Here is a 19140-nt window from a genome sequence, read left to right on the forward strand (position 1 = left end):
TGATATGTAATTTTTTAAGTTTGTTATAAAGACGACCTTTCCCCTATTTTCAATGCAATATATAAAACAAGTCCTAGTCTTGAACAGCAGCTTGTTTAGGGCTGTGTTGTGATGTGGAGAGGAGTTAGAGGATTCTTACCTGCTAACAGCTTGATAGTGGTGCGAGGGATGTCTTCAGGAGCTGTGAGGAGACTGGAGGGGAAGGTGGCAGTCGTGACTGCATCCACAGAGGGGTGAGAGTCTAACAGCTAGTGCATGCTGTTAGTGTAGCCACACACAAAAGCCTACCTGAAATACCATGTTATTAAATTATGCTCCATGGGTACACTTATTGCTGCTTGAATGTTTGAGACTATTTTTGCTCTCAGGATTGGCTACAGTATTGCGAAGAAGCTGGCCATGGACGGTGCAAAGGTCATGTTGAGCAGCCGTAGAATTGCTCACGTGGAGCGGGCGGTGAAGCAGTTACGTAGCGAGTGTGAGGGTGTGAGTGTGGAGGGGGTGGTGTGTCATGTGGGCAAGGACGACCATCGCAAGAACCTCATCAAAGAAGTGAGTTCATGAATACATACCATACTAAGTATTTTGTTTCTCTAGACGGTGTCCAAGTTTGGCAAGCTTGACATAGTGGTCTCCAATGCTGCAGCTAATCCCACTATGGGCCTCACGTTGGAGGTATGTAGGAACTAGTAATCACTATTGTGTTCATGATTATAATCAATGGTGTTGTTCTCCTCATGCACAGACGTCTGATTCTGCTTGGGACAAGGTAGGATGATATATATAATTATCTTTATATGATAAATAATTATATCTATAATGTTTTAACTGTGTGTACAGATATTTGAGGTGAATGTGAAGGCAGCTGCTCTGCTGGTCAAGGAGGCTCACCCTCACCTGGTAGCCAGCGGGTGAGATTAATGATTACCATTTACGGTTTATGGTGTGAGACTTATTCTATTTGTTCCAGATTTGGAGCTGTTCTGTTTGTCTCTTCTCTTGGTGGATATGCTCCGTTTCCAGTGAGCACTCATTTGCACACTTTCATATTTTTTATTGCTCTCTTAGATGCTTGGAGCCTACTCCGTGAGCAAGACAGCTTTACTTGGACTGACTAAAGCATTGGCTGAGGAACTAGCACCGGACAACATCAGAGTGAACTGCATAGCTCCTGGTTTGATCAAAACAAAGTTTAGCTCTTCAGTGAGTTTGATGTAAATAGTGAGAATATTGCAAGTAACAGCGTGTAGCCGTGATCGTCTAGAGGTTAGGACATTACGTTGTGGCCGTAATAACCCAGGTTCGAATCCTGGTCACGGCAGTTTTTTTCTTTAATTTTTATTGTTGGTGTGTATATTTTTTTCCTGCAGCTTTGGAAAAATCCTACTCTTCTTGAAGAATATAACAAAAGAAACCCTCTGGGAAGGCAAGTTCACAATAGGTTCAACTGCGTGCTTTGATTGTAATTATACTTTGCAGAATGGGAGAGCCTGATGAGTGTGCAGGTGCAGTGTCTTTCCTCTGCTCTAATGAAGCCAGCTACATCACCGGGGAAACCATTGTCATTGCAGGTGGTGAGAGGGCTAGGCTGTGAGAACTGGTCTACTTTTTTTATAAAACAGTTTGATTCCTTTGTGTTTAGCACTCTGTTTTGTATGTCATGGTAATGTCATGGTAATGTCATGGTACCGGGCCCAGTAGGGACTGAAATTTTTTATCAGTTGTTGATGTTAGTGCTAACCATAGACAGTGCTGTATTTAAATGGGGGTTGTCTGTAGAGGCACATAACTGATGTGTTCTCCCTGTTTGGTTAATTTGGTATGACTGTTGCCCAGTGGAGACTGTGTGTAGAAGTTTGGGTTTTATTTTCGATTACTGGTAGGTATACTAGGCCACTCCAAGTGATACTCTGGTTTCTGGTCCACCGCCCGCATCAGATTTTATTCTTGGATTTCTATCTCATTATTGGATTTCTATCTCATTATTTCTACTACGCATGCGCAGAATGGTCCATGTGGTACAAAATAAGTGTGATAATGATATTCATTTGCAAAATAATGAGATTCATAAGGTGAAATTGATAATGACATAATGAGAAAAGCCGCCTGCCCGCATGCAATTAGAAAAACTTCAGGACCAGAAACCAGAGTGTCACTTGGAGTGGCTATCATGAGACCGTACGAGAAAGAGCGTCTTACTATGTGGATCACGTTTTGTAAGTGGTTATGACAACGTTACCATATAGAGAGTGTGAAGTTGTACACTAGGTGGTTGAATCCCTACACGTGTTATATGCACTGCAGTCGCTTCCATAATAATTTGCAGTTTATATGGGCTCCTTTGCAATTGAGTGAGAATAGCCTCTCTTTAATGTAGCAAAACTTTGTCATAGTTTATTCAATTTCAAAATGTCGTATACCATTGGATTCCTTGTTAAACAAGCATTTCTGTCTGTATGCCTTAGCGGTGATAAGCTCCAACCAGCTAAAAGTTAGTATTTTCCATGTACATGTACAAAGTCCCTGGCATACCAGTTAACCATAATTATAAAGTGTAAATTGACCACAGAACTTCTAAGGTCATTCACAATGCAGATAGACTTTTAATTATAGAGCTGCAACTGTGTGGAAGATGTCCTTAGGAGCTGTAAGAAAACTGGAGGGGAAGGTGGCAGTGTTGACTGCATCCACAAGTGGGTATGTTGTTATGAGCCCCTCTCCCAAATCATTGATTTTATCAGTTTCGGTTCGCTTTTAGCATTGGCTACAGCATGGCTAAGAAAATGGTCGTAGATGGTGCAAAGGTCATGTTGAGCAGCCGTAAAAGTGCTAACGTGGAGCGGGCGGTGGAGCAGTTACGTAGCGAGTGTGAGGGTGTGAGTGTGGAGGGGGTAGTGTGTCATGTGGGCAACGACGACCATCGCAAGAACCTCATCAAAGAAGTGAGTTCATTATGACTTTTGGCATCCTTTTTAGCAATCATGGTCGATCATTTCCCACTCTTTTGATAACAAAAAATTAATGTTCATCATGATATCAATCATAATTATGTGTATTAGCAATTAATAGCTATATAGTAGCTTTATGTTATGTACTTGGCACCTCCACTGAGGCATTAGCACCCGCGGTGCTTTCATTTAATACATAAACTATTTGGCCTTATTTCCTTTCCCTGTTCAGACTGTGTCTAAGTTTGGTAGACTTGATATACTGGTGTCCAACGCTGCAGTGAATCCAATGACAGAGGGAACTTTGATGGTACATTACCTCTCACACATTATACTCTTGATAACTGTACCATCTTTCCTTTAGACTTCTGAGTCTGCTTGGGATAAGGTTTGTGTCTATGTGTAGCTCGTTGTGTATTGGCTCATCTATTTTATATGGTGTGTACAGATATTTGAGGTGAATGTGAAGGCAGCTGCTCTGCTGGTCAAGGAGGCCCACCCTCACCTGGTAGCCAGCGGGTGAGATTAATGATTACCATTTACGGTTTGTGGTGTGAGATTTATTCCATTTGTCACAGATCTGGAGCTGTTCTGTTTGTCTCTTCTCTTGGTGGATATGCTCCTGTACCTGTAAGTATTAATTAATGATTTTAACCTAATAATAGTGTATTATGATTATCAGTCTATTGGAGCCTACTCCGTGAGCAAGACAGCTTTGCTTGGACTGACTAAGGCATTGGCTGAAGAGCTTGCCCCTGACAACATCAGAGTGAACTGTATAGCTCCTGCACTATTCAAGACAGACTTCGGTGCTGTGGTAAGTTTCAATATGTCTGTATGTCAGCCTCTATAATGCAATCTACAGCTTTGGAAGAAAAATTCCGTCTACAGTGATGCACAGAAAAAAAAGTTTCCTACCTGGAGGTAAACGCAAACACAACGTACAAGTCATGTACTTTACCCCACACCCCTCCACCCCACACCCACCCCACCACTACTACAGGCTAGGAGAGCCTGATGAGTGTGCAGGAGCAGTGGCCTTCCTCTGCTCTGATGAGGCCAGCTACATCACCGGGGAGACCATCCCTCTCACTACTGTTGAAGGTGTTAGACTGTGAGACACACTAACTCAGCCAACACTTAGCTCAGAGAACATTCTTGTTTTCACTACATTTTTTTATGGTGTGCATGTGGCTACGCTTGCTCTCTCCTTTAGGATTCACTTGTTTTGCTTGTATCAATACCTATAATAGTAGCTACAAAATACATGGGAGTGTACTATCATTATTATCTATGTAATTAGCTCTTGTTGATCTTTACCACAAGTTCAGTTACTTGACCAGATATACCTAGCATTTCAGCATGGCTAAACATTTGCATGCACAGGTATATTATAAGGAAAGCTCAAGATGTGGAAATGATCGACCACTTTTGGCATCCTGTTCAGCATGTAAAAATGTAATATCTGTGTGTATTGACAGCACTTTCATTAAATCTAAGTATCAAGACAAACCAGCAAAAACACTGGCCAAACACAGAAAACAAACAAGACATTGTTGAATACTGTTCATATTTTCTTCACCCTTTTGGCAGGTGGGATCATGTGCATCAGCTTATTTTTCTCAGTCACACGTTTCACTGCTTTCAATGCTTTAGCAATCCTCACAGAAGCAAGGTAATACCGCTTCATTTTTTCTAATTTCCTCACTGACCTCGATATGATTAAGTACAGTTTTGACAGAAGCACCTCCACGATCAATGGTGAACTCAGGTACTTTTATTAGCACAGCAGCAGATATAAAAATATAAAATGATGACAGCAATGGTTCCTTCCTCTCGTTTGTCCACACACACCAACGAACATTCTCAGTATTCTCAACATTGCCAAACTCATGCTCCAGCTGTTCTTCATCACACCAATCATCACTATCACCCTTATAACTTTCCACTCTGTGTTGAAACGATGGTACAATGAAATCTATGCAAGATTCCTCATCGTCCTCATCAGCAAGTCCTCTACATAACTGCACAGAGAGACCAAGTGATTTGGAAACACGGTAAATGATCATGTCTTCTCCTTTAAGGAAAGGGCATCTCCAAATTCGGTATTCCCACACCATCTACACTCATTGAACTCATTATATTGGTAGTGACAGAAGAATCCGAGCGTTCCACCCTCCCTCATGAAGTGAGGGGTCTTCAAAGCAGCCTGCAGCTCTTTGTGGAGAGGGCTGGTAGTAACGTCGAGTGATGCTGGATGGCAGGCAGGCAGAATGTGGTACAGGTTGTAGGTGAGGGTGAAGCGATGGCCGCTGGTCACAGGGAGAACTTCGTGCTCCACATCGCTATAGAACGTAGTCCACTGAGTGGTTGTCGGGGAAGAGCTCCAATCAAACATTATTGTGTGTCCCTGGTGCTTGGTCACTAGAGCACCTCCTGTAAACTGGGAGGGGAGACTCACTACCAGGCTTCCAAACATCTCTGGAGATCAAGGTGTGTCTACATGAGCCTTGAAGTGACCACCAGTTGAGTAGACATTCAGTTTGTACAGTTCTGCTCAGATGGATGACCGAACAGCCATGATGTTAGTAATGGAGCCAAGAATTGTTGTGTTGGCTAACACAAAATTGGCAGAGAAACAATCTGGATCTAGTTTGAGAGCATCTGTGATAGTTTGGCCAAAACTAGCAGTAGAGCAGGCCTCGAGGAACTCTGTAAGATTTTTGTCCTCCATCACATCCAATGGCAAGGTTAGTGCATTGTAGCCTCCAGTTTTTTGTGTGTAGTATATGGTCACATTGTCCACTTGAGGAAGGGAGCCTCCATAAGAAAATGTCTTCGCAACTTCACCGAGGTTTGAGATGACAGTCTTTTCAGCTGTGTCTTGGAGACTACTAGAGCTAGACATCTTCAGGGGCAGTATAGAGATAACCAGAATTGTGCAATTAAAAGCACACGGCCATGCCAGAACTCTTGTGCGCATGTGTACAAAACACCACCAATAATGCTCTTTATTTCTTATTGATCTTTACCACAAGTTCAGTAATTTAATGTGGAAGATGTCCTTAGGAGCTGTAAGAAAACTGGAGGGGAAGGTGGCAGTGTTGACTGCATCCACAAGTGGGTATGTTGTTATGAGCCCCTCTCCCATATCATTGAGTTTTATTAGTTTTGTTTTGCTCTCAGCATTGGTTACAGCATGGCAAAGAAAATGGTCGTGGATGGTGCAAAGGTCATGTTGAGCAGCCGCAAAAGTGATAACGTGGAGCGGGCGGTGAAGCAGTTACGTAGCGAGTGTGAGGGTGTGAGTGTGGAGGGGGTGGTGTGTCATGTGGGCAACGACGACCATCGCAAGAATCTCATCAAAGAAGTGAGTTAATAAAAAATGCGTTGAACCAACTCAATCATGTCTCTTCTCTCTCCATGTACATGTACATGTATATATATTATATATATATATAGACACTGTCTAAGTTTGGTAAGCTAGACTATCTGGTCTCAAACGCAGCGGTAAACCCAGCCAAGTGTGGCATGCTAGAGGTGAGACTAGAAATGTATGTGGAAGTTCTTTATTTACCTATCTCCTCTGTTTCGTACAGACTTCAGAATCTGCTTGGGATAAGGTATGTGTTAAAGAATGGACATGGTCTAACTTACTTGATGAAATGCACACAGATATTTGAAGTGAATGTGAAGGCAGCTGCTCTGCTGGTCAAGGAGGCTCACCCTCACCTGGTAGCCAGCGGGTGAGATTAATGATTATCATTGACACGTGTACTGTCCACATACCCAGATCTGGAGCTGTGGTGTTTGTGTCTTCAGCTGGTGGTTACTCACCAACCTCTGTAAGATTACTTTTAGAAAGAATATGGAATATCTAATGTTAGAGTTTCATGTCAGTCGCTTGGAGCCTACTCTGTGAGCAAAACAGCTTTGTTTGGACTGACTAAGGCATTGGCTGAGGAACTAGCACCTGACAACATCAGAGTGAACTGTATAGCTCCCGGACTGTTCAAGACAGACTTCAGCTCTGTGGTGAGCCTATACTTGTAATGTAGGGCCTAGAACAACCATTAATTTTTGCCTAAAAATTTGGCAGGTTTGGAGCAATCCTGCATTCCTAGAATCAATGCAGTTCCATCCTTCCTGGAGGTAATTAATTTTTAATATAATATCCCCTCCCAACGCACCCACACCACATTGTCCTGCATTGTGCTACAGGCTGGGAGAGCCTGATGAGTGTGCAGGCGCAGTGGCGTTCCTCTGCTCTGATGAGGCCAGCTACATCACCGGGGAGACCATTGCTGTGTCTGGATTATGGGGAACTAGACTGTGAAACAATATAACATAATTATTATACATGTAGTGTTTGTGTTGTGAATTTTTTATTCAATTTGCCCTTTATTTCTTGTTGATCTTTACCACAAGTTCAGTTACTTGGTATACACAGTAGATAGTTATTTCATGTATACGTATGTAGAGCTGCAAAGATGTCCTTAGGAGCTGTAAGAAAACTGGAGGGGAAGGTGGCAGTGTTGACTGCATCCACAAGTGGGTATGTTGTTATGAGCCCCTCCCCCAAATAAGTTTGTTGGCTATTTATCAGTTTTATTTTGCTCTCAGTATTGGCTACAGTATTGCAAAGAAGCTGGCCATGGACGGTGCAAAGGTCATGTTGAGCAGCCGTAAAAGTGATAACGTGGAGCGGGCGGTGAAGCAGTTACGTAGCGAGTGTGAGGGTGTGAGTGTGGAGGGGGTGGTGTGTCATGTGGGCAAGGACGACCATCGCAAGAACCTCATCAAAGAAGTGAGTTCATTGAATAGAATACACAAAATTACAGTCCCTTATTTCCATCGCCTGTTCAGACTGTGTCCAAGTTTGGTAGACTTGATATACTGGTGTCCAACGCTGCAGTGAACCCAATGACAGAGGGAACTTTGATGGTACATTATCTCACTGCACACATTATATTCTTGATAACTGTACCACCTTTCCTTTAGACTTCTGAGTCTGCTTGGGATAAGGTTTGTGTCTCTATGTGCAGCTAGTATCCTCATTGTGTATTGGCTCATCTATTTTAACTGTGTGTACAGATATTTGAAGTGAATGTGAAGGCAGCTGCTCTGCTGGTCAAGGAGGCCCACCCTCACTTGGTAGCCAGCGGGTGAGATTAATGATTACCAATGGTGACACGTGTACTGTCCACATGCCTAGATCTGGAGCTGTGGTGTTTGTGTCTTCAGCTGCCGGATACGTTCCCAATCCTGTAAGTATTAATTGGCAAAGATGTTTAGCTAATAATGCTGTGTGTATTCTATTACTAGTTTCTTGGAGCCTACTCAGCAAGCAAGTCAGCTTTGCTTGGACTGACTAAGGCATTGGCTGAAGAGCTTGCCCCTGACAATATCAGAGTGAACTGTATAGCTCCTGCACTATTCAGCAACATGTCTGTGTGTGTAGTACAGCCTTTATAATGTATTCATTATGTCTACAGATATGGAAAGACCCTCTAGTGCAGGAGATTCAAAAAAGAAGAAATCCTACCTGGAGGTAAAAAGAACTTACACACTGTACATCTACTTTACCTCCCCCCCCCCCCCACATTGCTACAGGATAGGAGAGACTGATGAGTGTGCAGGAGCAGTGGCATTCCTCTGCTCTGATGAGGCCAGCTACATCACCGGGGAGACCATCCCTCTCACTACGGTTGAAAGTGCTCGATTGTGAGACACACAAATTCAAAACACTTAGCTCAGAGAACATTCTCTAACAATCTTTTGTGTGTGCAATGTGCCTACTCTTGCTCTCAGTACATTCAACTCCTTGTTTACGATTCACTTATTTTGTGAGCACCTTGTTTTATTGAATCTAATGCAGTGTCATCAACTATCAATACCCTCCTAATTGTTGCTAATAGCTACAGCACATATGTAGGTGTACAACCATTCTGGGAGGTATTGTTGTACTTGGCAGAGCTATAAATGAGAGAGTTTAGACCCTTGGCATCTCTGTGTTCATGCCCACTGTGTAGCCAGCCGTATATGTGGACATGGATGGCTGTAAGTTGTCATTTCTATTTAAGGCAGTAGCTGAGTGAAGATAAAAATAGTATCGTGTTTGTTATGAGCTAAAAGACTGTACGATTGTGTGTGATAGAGTTTCTCTCAAGCTAGCCTGTAGATCAATTCAAGTACTGCTGCTTAGTGATAACCATGATTACCTTGACTGTGATATGCCTACTAACTTTGCAATCAAATTCTCCTCTGTGGAGTACAGGTTAGTTATATAATTATATAAATTGTGAATTGCAATGGCTTAAATTGTGTTCTGTGATAACAGAATTGCTGAATGTTTCAACCCCCTCCCCCTCCACAGATGCTGTGCTCAGTCCCCCTCCGCCCACACTCACACACACACACACTCTCACACAGTACTACGGCATCATCCCCATTATAGCGATCACAGTCATCCTTCTAGTGGCCTCGCTCAGTCTACTGTTCTGCTGCATTATATTCTGTTATGCCAGAAGGCAATACACTACATCGATGTCAATACAGTAGAACCTCGATTATCCGGACACCTTGGTTCCAGAAGCAGGCCGGATAAGTGAATATGCCGGATAATCGAAGAGATAAACTACACCTTGATCCACCCACTTTATTGATAAACAGCGGTGCCACATGGTTGTATGCGCATGCGCAGAAGATAAGCAGGCATGTCTCCATGGTAACAGCTGCAACGCGCATGCGCGTTTGAGGGACACGCCCATTTTCTGATCTGATAACAAGAAAACTGCTTAGCCGGATAATCGAGGTTCCGGATAATGGAGGGCCGGATAATCGAGGTTCTACTGTAATGAGACATTCCACTACAACTCAGCCTATCCTGCCGACCATAGTAGCGTACAGAGACGAGGCCAGTAGTGAGGACGATGGGAGGTCAGCTAGTGTGTGTTGTGTGTTGAGGGAAACTAACGCTTACAGTGAACACTTGAAGAGATTCAGCATCGAACACGGACTGGATGATAATGCAACTCGGACCAGCGACTTATTTGAATTTCACGCCTACCCACACCGTCCACACTACAACAGTACATCGGAACTTTAGCTACTTATAATTATATAAACACAATGTCATTCATATATAATCATATTAAAAACAACTATGTCAGGTTTCAATATAATATTATGTATATTTTCAGAGCATTTATTTGCCAAACAACAACAATAGTATGCGTACAAAGAGAATTAAAGAATCAATTGCACGTAATTACATGTAGGGTAAGATAATTGCAAGGTGTGTACTAGTGAGAAAACGGAACAACATCAGCAGTAACAAAATATGAAGAAAAAAGTTCAAGAGAGTTCGTCAGGTCAGTCTAATGAGACCCGGCAGAGTTTGACCGCCCCCTCCTCCTCGGGGAATGGGATTTAGAGCGGGAACGAGATTTCCTAGTAACGGGAGACCTGCTCCGCTTCGGAGAAAAGGAACGTTTGATAGGTGATCGGCTACGTCTCGGGGAACGTGACCGATTTCGTCTTGGGGAGCGTGATCTGCTTTTGCGTGGTGACCTACTACGAGAGCGTCTTCTTCTCAGTGGGGGGGATCTACGTCGGAAGGGGGAGCGTGACCTCCTGCGAACTCTAGGGGGGGTTCTCCGCCACTGCTGCCTGGGGGGTTCGCGTCGTCGTGGCGGCGATCTGAATCTGCGTCCGCGGGGAGGGGAGAAACGAGGGGGTCTTGGACGAGGGGTAGGATTCTTTATCTGAAGGACCATCTGTACGCTGACTTCTTGCCCATCCATCCAGCCACCATTCATGTATTTTAGAGCATTTTTAGCATCTTCAACTTCTTCAAAATCGATATAGGCATAGCCTCGAGGGAGAGAGTTTATTCTGTCCAGGGGGAAATCCACCGTCTTGATTTTGCCATAGTTTGAGAATATCTCGTCAATGTGATCTTTGTTCACGTTTCTGGTCAGCTTTGATATGCACACTTTAGACGATTCAGGACTTGGCGTTCGTACTTTTACTGGTTTGGGAGAGGTCGAAGTTCGTTTTGGTCGTACTGGAGATTTTGACCTTGATCGTGACCTACTACTCCCACTTGACGACGCAGACCAACTTCTACTACGGCCACGTTTCCGAGGAGTCGTCTTCTTCTTTTTTGTTTTTGTTGCCTTCTTGCTATTGACAGAACTGGCACTACTTGAGCGACTTGACCCACTACTACTGTACGAGGAGCTCCCTGACGATGAACCTGACGAACCCGTTGAACTGGAACGAGAGCTTGAACTGCCACTAGAAGAGCTGTGAAATAGAAAAAATGGAGTCATACATGATACAATAGATATACCGTATAGCGGGTAATTTTCATTGGTGCAAATTTTTGTATGAACTACCATTCGTATTCAGACAGCTCAGGATAGTAACGTTGAACCTTTTCGTATGATACTCTTTAATACGAACATTTCTACTATACGAAACTAACCCGCTATACGGTACCACACACCTTGCTCTTCCTTTCTTTGGTTTGCCTCTTGTGGAGTCTTTTTTGTCTCGTGCTCTGCCCCGAGGCGGTGTGCGGCTGCGTCGTGGAGCCCTCCTCCTGTCCCTGTCCCTGTCCCTGCTACGGCTCCTGCTTCGACTACGGGACCTCACACCCCTGTGCACAGATGTATGAATATTGAACAAGCCAACACATTGTGTACAACATTAATTTTAAAATACTTTGAACAAGCAAACACACAAAAAGAAGGCACACAAAAAGAAGGCTTTTTGTTTAGCACTGATAGCAAATATAGCCACTGACTTACATTTAGAAGCTTGATGGAAGAAGATAGAACGTTTCTTTTACGGTATTCTCTGCAACTTGTGAAGTTCCCTACAGAAAAGGGGTTGGTTGGTGGGCGGGGCTACTGAGCTATGGAGAGACTGCTGGACCAGTACCTTGCTGCAGTTCCTTTGAGGGACTTCCAATGGACGAACGTGAGCTCCTGTATACCCACACACACACACACTAACCTAGCTGTGCAACCTGCAGGTGGAGGCACTTACTGAAGAGGTGCAGCAGAAAATGCTGGATGAGGTATAAAATCGATCTAATTAAATTCATGCAATGCATTTCATGATGTACAGGTTGTGAGGTCCCCCCTCGCTGTATCGCACTCCCCCTCACCTGCTTATCAGGCGGCCTTTCTCAAAAAACTCATGGCAAAGGTACATATGCGTACGATAGTGAACAATACTCATCTCTACAAACTGACACACATACTCAGAACTACTACACACATACTCAGAATGCTCCACTACAAATAGGCCCTGTCTATAACGGACCGATAAGCAATTGATTGATTGAATATTGTCATTAGGTGGAGGCTTATGAAGGCACAATAGTAGAGGGGATCTATGAGCTGTATGCACAGCTGCTATCAACCCCGACATCAGAGCAGCAGGGTTATTCCTGGAGGTCCTATCACTTGGTGAGACAGTATAATGCTGTCTTTACATGTACTGTCTGTTTGTCCAGCACAATGGTGATTATGTTAGTCTAATGGAGTCTCCCTACCTCATCTCCTATGGCACTACTGGCCTCACCACTTGGCAGGTATAGAGCTGGGGATGTGTATAAAGTGTAGGTTCTGTGTGTATGGATGACCCCCCCCCCCCTTGCTGCAGGCTGCCCTCAGGTTTGTGGAGTGGGTGTCTTCTCCACAAATATCAACGCTTTTCCATTCAAAGTAAGTGTACAATTAAGTACCGTGTATTGTACATACACTACGTTAAGTTAAGGTATTATTGTGTACATGTACTAGTAGCACTTGTACTGTGTGTCTCACCCGCTCTACAGGAGGGTGCTGGAGTTGGGGTGTGGTCTGGGGCTGACTGGCCTGGCTCTGTGTAAGCTGTGTTCCCCCTCCTCCCTCTGTTTCTCTGACACTCATCCCAGGGTCCTCCACTGCCTCAGGGGAAACGTGGAGCACAACTCACCAAGTAAGTACAGGGAGGATCATTGTCATCCATACCTAGGCTGTCAAAATGAGATATTCCTCTCCAGGCCAGTGTCGGCCCTAGAATTACACACTGGATTTATTTATTTTTTACTTTGAGCATTTCTAAAATGGAGCTTTAATTGTTTGCTGCAATGTAGAAGTTACTATTAGCATGGAGTTCTAACTGTTCTTGTTCCTTCAGGCAGTAGTGGAGTGAGTACAGAGGTTGTCCAGTTGGACTGGGGCAGTCAGGAGGACATTAGCTCCTTCCTTACCTCTCACACACTGGACTACATTATAGCCACAGGTAAAGTACCAATAGCCTGTTCTAGGAGGCCATGGTAGGTCATGGGTTCATTGTGCTAGCAGCATTGTGTATATTCCCAGTATAATCTCTATACTAGGTAGCCGTGAATAATGTCAGTATTGAGCTTGAATTTTGAATACCATTACTTTGTATACTGTTCCTGGTATATTGGCTTTGAATACCCACACCAGTGTTATTGTCTACTTAAACACTTTGATGCTACAGCACTGGGGCAGCCCCAGGGTATTCTAGGGGACAGGGAACTCCCATGTTGTGCTTGTGGTTCTGAGAATGCACTCCAGAATGATTGAGCAGTTTTTCCTCATAAAACCACTGTACAGTTGTACAGTTATTCAGTTCTGCTAGTTTTTCTGCCTTTTTCCTGGCAAGTTGCAAGTCTTAATTTAGCGGTGTTTGGTTAGTTTTTCTGGAGCTACTACTGACTGGACAGGATGAGTAGTTGGACGTTGCATATCAAGGAGTTGCAAGGATCCACAGTGGACATTTGTCTACCCAACCCCAGCGTGAGTGAACTAGCTAGCTAGTAGTTCCTGTAATAAATTAATAATGCTTGTAGTATCATTTCTGTCTGCATTTTTCATTCCTACTTCACATGTAGTTTGCTGCGTTAAATAACTTTGAACGGCCATAAATTTAGTTCCGTTGGTCCAATAACATGATTTTCTGAAAGCTTATAGAGAGAAGCCTTTCAGATGATGTGTTAAAATTTTTGACAAAATATCATAGGCTATTATAATTATTTGGTTTTTTCTTGAAAATTGGAAATTAGGGCTTTATGACCTGTTCCAACTTGAGGGTTTGAGCATATTGTCTGAAAGAGCTCCTTCTAAGCTTTCAGAAAATCATAAAATCATTGAATTTGGACCATCAGAACTCTATAGTTATACAGAGCCGACTATAAACGCAGGGAACCCGGCGTTAATAAGTAGAGCAGCTCTTTGAACGGCCATTATATTAGTTTCGATTTCTTTGCTACTGCAGACTGCTTCAGTGTTGGATGTTAAGACAGCCTACCATCGCTGTGAGCACACGGTGCCCCCGTATCAACAGAGACTGGTGTTTGAGAGAACTGAACTGGACGATGACAAAATGCTCTCTAGCTATCCTCAGATTGAGAATGGAGCCTCCATTTTCCTCATTAGATTGATTCCATTCCAACTGTTTGTGAAGGGAATGGATGGCTCCAGCCACACCATCTCCATTCCAACAAAGACCCCCGAGGTGTGTGGGTGTGTGTGTGTGGGTGGGGGAAGGGTGTATGGATGTTGCGCCTTGTACCTAGGTGGCTGGAATATTAACTATATTCATGTGACTGTGCATGTAGCTATAAGGACAAGTTGTTGTAGTTGCTTCACCTCAATTCAATAGTACAAGTTGTTCACATCCCTTTTTGATTCGATTCAATTACCTTCTTGTAGTTGAGGTTACTACAATACATGCATATACTCACAACCCCCTCCTCTCCCCCTCCTCTCCCCCTCCTCTCCCCTCATAGCATACATGCATATACTCACCCCGGCCTCCCCCTCCTCTCCCCTCATAGCATACATGCATATACTCACCCCTCCCCCTCCTCTCCCCTCATAGCATACATGCATATACTCACCCCGGCCTCCCCCTCCTCTCCCCTCATAGCATACATGCATATACTCACCCCGGCCTCCCCCTCCTCTCCCCTCATAGCATACATGCATATACTCACCCCTCCCCCTCCTCTCCCCTCATAGCATACATGCATATACTCACAATCCCCTCCCCCTCCTCTCCCCCCATAGCGGTATCTGGTCTCCCGTCTCAAGAAGCTGATTGAAGAGAGGACCGGGGTCAGGCCCGAGGAACAGCGACTGCAGTACGGGGGGAAACAGCTGGTCGATAGTAACACACTCGGAGATTACAATCTCACTAGTAATGCCACCCTTCATCTCGTAGCTCGTCTTCGTGGGGGGTCTGGATTCTACGATAGTGCCGTTATAATGGGGTGTGGTCATTCTATGCGAAAATCAGCACTCTACAGCCACTGCATGAGTGCAGTCAGGAACAAGAAGAGTCTCGTATCTTGTCCATTTTGTTACTCTGAGTGGAGTATGCAATCGTTGAAATCCAAGAATCTCAGTACAGCTCAACTGAACGAGATAGAGGAGGGGCTAACGAAGAATTTCTGTCTGAGCATGCCCGGTGTCAAGTCATGTGATCTGTGTGGAAGTGTGTGGAGTGACGGTGTAGTGAGTGGGCGTGTGTGCCCCTCGTGTGTGAGCAAGACGCGTGATGATACACAAGCCACTCTCAAAGTTCTAGCAGAATGTGAGACTAAAACAATTGGTGAAGCTATAGCTTGTCCGGCCATTCGAGGATGCCCTAACTGTGGCAAGCTGATTCATCACACTCAGGATTGCAGGCGTGTGGATTGCAATAGTTGTAGGACAACCTTCTGCTTCAATTGTCTTATTATTCGACCCCCTAACTACGGAGACTATTACAACTGCCGTACCAACTGCTCGACTGCTCGACGACAGACTGTACTGCCAAGAAAATAACTTTGGAAACTTTTAAAATTCTCTAGACGAATGAATTGTAGCTATTGTATATAGTGTAAACATTTTGTGTTATTGTCCTCAATTCCATACGTTTACTACATTATCGACCTGTATTATTATTATTATTATTGAGAATTGTTAATGCCGTATGTTAAACAGAGTCACTTACTTAAAAGCGTTTATATCTACCTGCAGATGTGGTGTATGATGTCCCAACTATAAACTCGTTTGTCAGTTGTCTGGTGCAACTATTAAGGTACATCTAGCTGCCACCACCTCATCACGTATCAGCCATAACACTCCTCTCAGGTGCAACCCTGGAGCGGTGGCCGTGGTGACCTCTACCATAAGGAACACTGACACCTACCAACACTTCATGCAGACCACACGTAAGCAACTCTTGATAGAGCAAGGTCCTACCTACATAATAATTATCTGCAGATAAAAATAACTGTATCACCAAGTTTACCTCGTTATTCTCCCCCTCCCCCCCCCCCCCCTCATACAGATAAGGCTGGACTGGCATGCACTGTGGTGGATCTAAGCAACACTCGGAGGCACTTCTATTATGACCACTCACAAACCATTGAACTGTTAGAACTTAAGCTAACTTAAGCTGACAGTATAGCTCTTAAGTTTACAAAAATCATTGTCAACTATTAATAATATTATTGATTAATTATAACTGTGAGATTTGAATACAAACATGATTATTTTTACAAAAATTGAATCGGAAATTTGAAGTGTAACATGTATGGCAATAGCTAATCATCGTTTCGTCCTTTTTTCCTGTCAACGAGTCGATCAGCCACCTGTGCAGACTGCTTCAGAGTTGCAAATACCTCCGCAAACAATTCCTTATATGGTCGACTCCCCGCTTCTGCTCCCTCGTTGACCACGCCCCCAAACACCACACCCCCTCCTCTAGACGATATCTTGTGATGCAGACTCGCTGAACAAGTACAACCTTGTACCAGAGTGTTGTAGTTTTGTCGCAGAGAGCTGATTTCAGTATCCAATTCGTTAAAAAGAGACAATCCACTGTCTTGTGATATCTCCTCCGTTGCTAGAGATGGTTGGAGGGTGTGGTCTTCTGGTATTGACGGCAATGTGAAGGATGTGTACTGTGTGGAGTGGGAGGACTTGGGAGTGGAGAGGGGGGTGCTCTGACCGTCCACAGCATCTTCAAACACGGTGACTCGGTGTCCAAGTTCTTCAATTTCCATTTCAGCTCTTTCGAGATTCTTAGCCAGCGATTCGTTCTCATTCAACACACTAGTCAGAGTTCGCTCGGCTTTCTCCTTCTGAAATGTCAGCTTCTGCACACGTACCGTTAGTTCTGTCACAATACTCTCCGTTTCCATGGGATTGCTATAGCAACTCTTTGATCTTTCCCTAGCCTTAGTTTCGCCATTTGGAGGGTTTTCTTTCGCGTTGTTTTTCTCTGCTACTAGTTGAGCAGTTCTCTCTTCAAGACGCTCGTTTTGACGCCTCAATTCCAATACTTCATCTTCCAGTGATTCAACCTGCTGTGTCCTATGGTCCAGGGTGGAATGCTGAGTTAGTATTTGTCGCTGAAGGTGGGAATTGATTCGTTCAAGCTCCTCCACTTTTCCCTCGAGTTGAACACATGACTTGTTGGAGAATTGCAGCGAATCACGTGATTCAGACAGCTGCCTCGTTAAGCTCTGCAGGGGGTAGATTAAACGAGTATTGAGAGATTGCACTTACTTCATCACTTTATTATGTCATGATCTCCCAACATGTACTACGTATAATAAATATGGTACTTCTTTAAATGAACCCACAATTTATGCACTAACGCTGTTACAGGAAACAGGGGAAATTTCCGTATCTCTAGTGACAGTTTCAGTAGAGAACCTCTCACCTGGTTCATCACCAGTGTCTCCTCTGCAAACTCCTGGAGCTTCCTCAGCTTCGTGTCCAGCTCCGAGTTCTGCTCTAGAAGAGTCTTACCCAACAGAGCCGCCAATTGAAGTTCTGAAATGTGTGTGTGAGTCGAGGGGCATTGATTTAAACATACCATCTTGTAGCTCTATCAAAGAGCTACTAAATGCACATTTTAGTTTTGAAATCAGACAATCCTTACTCAAGTTATGAGCAGTCAAAGATAGTTCTCAAAACAGGCTAATTTCGGAGAAAACACGAATTATATACACTGACAGTCCGTAGCCATGCTTTTTCTTCAATCATTAATTGTTAAGTGTTGGCTAGTGTAGTTAGTGGTACTATAGTCTATGAGATGTTGTTTAGCTATTACCTCTCCAAATTAAAACAAACTTTATCAAATTCCACACAGCAAACACACACACTCGAGAGCCAAAGGCCAATAAATGGTAAACATAGAAGATGGATTCTGGCTTGTCGAAGATTTTGATGATCTAACATCACTACCATGCAAAACACCCGGTGTAGTATGATGATCATTGATCATAATTATGCATATCCATTACAGTGAGACAAGGAATCTAGTTAGACTATTGTTACACTGGGAGCCTTAGAGAGAAGACAATGGCATCCGTTAATCATAACAGAAGCCACTGAGCTCGTCAACAGACACCAGGCAATCCTGTCACTGATGCTGTAATGTGGGGCCATCTCTCTAGGAACCTAGGGGCATGCTTATCTCTTGTTTACATCTCCACGAAAGCATTTCTGTTGATTCTACGCAGGAATGTAACTCATAGTACCCAAGGACAATACAATACAGCCGGGTCACAATAGATGTTAAAGGTGAAATACTTCAATGATAAGGTAATGACAATGCTCTGTGTCACACCCTGGCTAGCTAGTCACCAACACAGGGGGACAATCGAGGGAGACATTATCGACACTTGTACGCTAATGGATACTATCTCAAGCTGTCATCTATACACGCTAACCACAAGAATCTACCACCACACAACACAACAATGAGACAATTCGAGTAACAATTGGACACCTATAATATTCTACTCAGCCTATAGCTAATAGGATAATAATGCATATAGGTTTAAAATCAAAAGGATCTAAAGTACAAGTACGTCTCCCAAACTCGGAGCTATTGTATGTACTAGCTGAAGATCAAAGAGGCAAGTGATTAGATTCACGACAGTAATAGGCTAATGATTCTCTTACCGTCCATCGATGAGTTAGAGCAGATGAAGTCTCTTTGTCCCTCGTCCAGGTAGCCGTTCACAAGGTTCAGATCAGCCATGACTTATTGAAAGAGAAGCTTTAGAGATTACAGCATGCGGAATTGGAAAGTAGGACGTACACGTATGCAGGAAGTAAACATCTTAATACCGGAAATGAATAATCAATGAATCATTACTGGT

General features: G+C 43.7%; 6 protein-coding genes, 1 long non-coding RNA gene and 1 other non-coding gene across 9 annotated transcripts; 6 read left to right on the plus strand and 2 right to left on the minus strand.

Annotated features, from left to right (window-relative positions):
• Positions 1–12: 12 nt before the first annotated feature.
• On the plus strand, positions 13–7366 carry LOC135351427 (uncharacterized). The gene is made up of 19 exons (XM_064550412.1): positions 13–233; positions 369–552; positions 598–675; positions 746–769; positions 3397–3467; positions 3527–3578; positions 3631–3765; positions 3814–3872; positions 3952–4064; positions 4542–4623; positions 5959–6072; positions 6135–6318; positions 6411–6488; positions 6548–6571; positions 6624–6694; positions 6742–6793; positions 6849–6983; positions 7048–7100; positions 7170–7366. Exons 1-19 carry the CDS (start codon positions 112–114, stop codon positions 7282–7284), a joined length of 1746 nt encoding a protein of 581 aa, XP_064406482.1. The 5' UTR covers positions 13–111; the 3' UTR covers positions 7285–7366.
• Positions 1250–1321, plus strand: Trnah-gug (transfer RNA histidin (anticodon GUG)). Its single transcript has one exon. It is a non-coding gene; the product is annotated as a tRNA-His (tRNA).
• Positions 7344–8853, plus strand: LOC135351428 (dehydrogenase/reductase SDR family member 4-like). The gene is made up of 9 exons (XM_064550413.1): positions 7344–7503; positions 7572–7755; positions 7815–7892; positions 7950–7973; positions 8043–8113; positions 8164–8215; positions 8274–8408; positions 8444–8499; positions 8562–8853. Exons 1-9 carry the CDS (start codon positions 7439–7441, stop codon positions 8674–8676), a joined length of 780 nt encoding a protein of 259 aa, XP_064406483.1. The 5' UTR covers positions 7344–7438; the 3' UTR covers positions 8677–8853.
• A 161-nt stretch (positions 8854–9014) lies between these two features.
• On the plus strand, positions 9015–10132 carry LOC135351858 (uncharacterized). The gene is made up of 2 exons (XR_010399524.1): positions 9015–9225; positions 9325–10132. It is a non-coding gene; the product is annotated as an uncharacterized LOC135351858 (long non-coding RNA).
• On the minus strand, positions 10117–11885 carry LOC135351825 (RNA-binding protein with serine-rich domain 1-B-like). The gene is made up of 3 exons (XM_064550931.1): positions 11765–11885; positions 11461–11613; positions 10117–11258 (listed from the first exon to the last, which is right to left on the minus strand). Coding segments are annotated over exons 1-3 (1086 nt in total). The 5' UTR covers positions 11767–11885; the 3' UTR covers positions 10117–10327.
• LOC135351835 (protein-lysine N-methyltransferase EEF2KMT-like) lies at positions 11846–16527 on the plus strand. Of its 2 annotated transcripts, XM_064550943.1 has the most exons (11): positions 11846–11936; positions 11992–12036; positions 12087–12167; positions 12320–12430; positions 12478–12555; positions 12627–12688; positions 12799–12941; positions 13143–13247; positions 15998–16058; positions 16112–16191; positions 16311–16527. In XM_064550943.1, the coding sequence occupies exons 1-11, from the start codon at positions 11874–11876 to the stop codon at positions 16415–16417; spliced, it is 936 nt and encodes a 311-aa protein (XP_064407013.1). In that variant the 5' UTR covers positions 11846–11873; the 3' UTR covers positions 16418–16527. The 2 variants fall into 2 exon arrangements, with proteins under 2 accessions (XP_064407013.1, XP_064407014.1); XM_064550944.1 differs by lacking the exons at positions 15998–16058; positions 16112–16191; positions 16311–16527 and adding an exon at positions 13473–13610.
• Positions 13629–15951, plus strand: LOC135351827 (uncharacterized). Its single transcript, XM_064550933.1, has 3 exons — positions 13629–13771; positions 14250–14489; positions 15044–15951. The coding sequence occupies exons 1-3, from the start codon at positions 13700–13702 to the stop codon at positions 15800–15802; spliced, it is 1071 nt and encodes a 356-aa protein (XP_064407003.1). The 5' UTR covers positions 13629–13699; the 3' UTR covers positions 15803–15951.
• On the minus strand, positions 16496–19101 carry LOC135351824 (cerebellar degeneration-related protein 2-like). Its single transcript, XM_064550930.1, has 3 exons — positions 18941–19101; positions 17691–17803; positions 16496–17490 (listed from the first exon to the last, which is right to left on the minus strand). The coding sequence occupies exons 1-3, from the start codon at positions 19017–19019 to the stop codon at positions 16567–16569; spliced, it is 1116 nt and encodes a 371-aa protein (XP_064407000.1). The 5' UTR covers positions 19020–19101; the 3' UTR covers positions 16496–16566.
• Positions 19102–19140: the final 39 nt, after the last annotated feature.

This window comes from Halichondria panicea, chromosome 17, assembly GCF_963675165.1.
Source record: "Halichondria panicea chromosome 17, odHalPani1.1, whole genome shotgun sequence".
Lineage (NCBI taxonomy): Eukaryota > Metazoa > Porifera > Demospongiae > Suberitida > Halichondriidae > Halichondria > Halichondria panicea.

What these genes read in the sequence shown, in the direction of transcription:
- LOC135351825 (XM_064550931.1), bottom strand. An exon ending in CCAAAGAAAGGAAGAGCAAG is followed by an intron (nt 11,259 to 11,460) that starts GTGTGTGGTACC and finishes TCTATTTCACAG; the next exon opens with CTCTTCTAGTGGCAGTTCAA.
- LOC135351827 (XM_064550933.1), top strand. Translation starts at nt 13,700, where the DNA reads ATGAGTAGTTGGACGTTGCATATCAAGGAGTTGCAAGGATCCACAGTG. An exon ending in TTTGTCTACCCAACCCCAGC is followed by an intron (nt 13,772 to 14,249) that starts GTGAGTGAACTA and finishes TTGCTACTGCAG; the next exon opens with ACTGCTTCAGTGTTGGATGT. An exon ending in TTCCAACAAAGACCCCCGAG is followed by an intron (nt 14,490 to 15,043) that starts GTGTGTGGGTGT and finishes CTCCCCCCATAG; the next exon opens with CGGTATCTGGTCTCCCGTCT.
- LOC135351427 (XM_064550412.1), top strand. Translation starts at nt 112, where the DNA reads ATGTGGAGAGGAGTTAGAGGATTCTTACCTGCTAACAGCTTGATAGTG. An exon ending in GTGACTGCATCCACAGAGGG is followed by an intron (nt 234 to 368) that starts GTGAGAGTCTAA and finishes TTTTGCTCTCAG; the next exon opens with GATTGGCTACAGTATTGCGA. An exon ending in CCTCACCTGGTAGCCAGCGG is followed by an intron (nt 3,468 to 3,526) that starts GTGAGATTAATG and finishes CATTTGTCACAG; the next exon opens with ATCTGGAGCTGTTCTGTTTG.
- LOC135351835 (XM_064550943.1), top strand. Translation starts at nt 11,874, where the DNA reads ATGGAGAGACTGCTGGACCAGTACCTTGCTGCAGTTCCTTTGAGGGAC. An exon ending in CGTGGAGCACAACTCACCAA is followed by an intron (nt 12,942 to 13,142) that starts GTAAGTACAGGG and finishes TTGTTCCTTCAG; the next exon opens with GCAGTAGTGGAGTGAGTACA. An exon ending in ACACTTCATGCAGACCACAC is followed by an intron (nt 16,192 to 16,310) that starts GTAAGCAACTCT and finishes CCCCTCATACAG; the next exon opens with ATAAGGCTGGACTGGCATGC.
- LOC135351824 (XM_064550930.1), bottom strand. Translation starts at nt 19,019, where the DNA reads ATGGCTGATCTGAACCTTGTGAACGGCTACCTGGACGAGGGACAAAGA. An exon ending in CTCTAACTCATCGATGGACG is followed by an intron (nt 17,804 to 18,940) that starts GTAAGAGAATCA and finishes CACACATTTCAG; the next exon opens with AACTTCAATTGGCGGCTCTG. An exon ending in AGACACTGGTGATGAACCAG is followed by an intron (nt 17,491 to 17,690) that starts GTGAGAGGTTCT and finishes TACCCCCTGCAG; the next exon opens with AGCTTAACGAGGCAGCTGTC.
- LOC135351428 (XM_064550413.1), top strand. Translation starts at nt 7,439, where the DNA reads ATGTCCTTAGGAGCTGTAAGAAAACTGGAGGGGAAGGTGGCAGTGTTG. An exon ending in GCAAGAACCTCATCAAAGAA is followed by an intron (nt 7,756 to 7,814) that starts GTGAGTTCATTG and finishes TCGCCTGTTCAG; the next exon opens with ACTGTGTCCAAGTTTGGTAG. An exon ending in AGAAGAAATCCTACCTGGAG is followed by an intron (nt 8,500 to 8,561) that starts GTAAAAAGAACT and finishes ACATTGCTACAG; the next exon opens with GATAGGAGAGACTGATGAGT.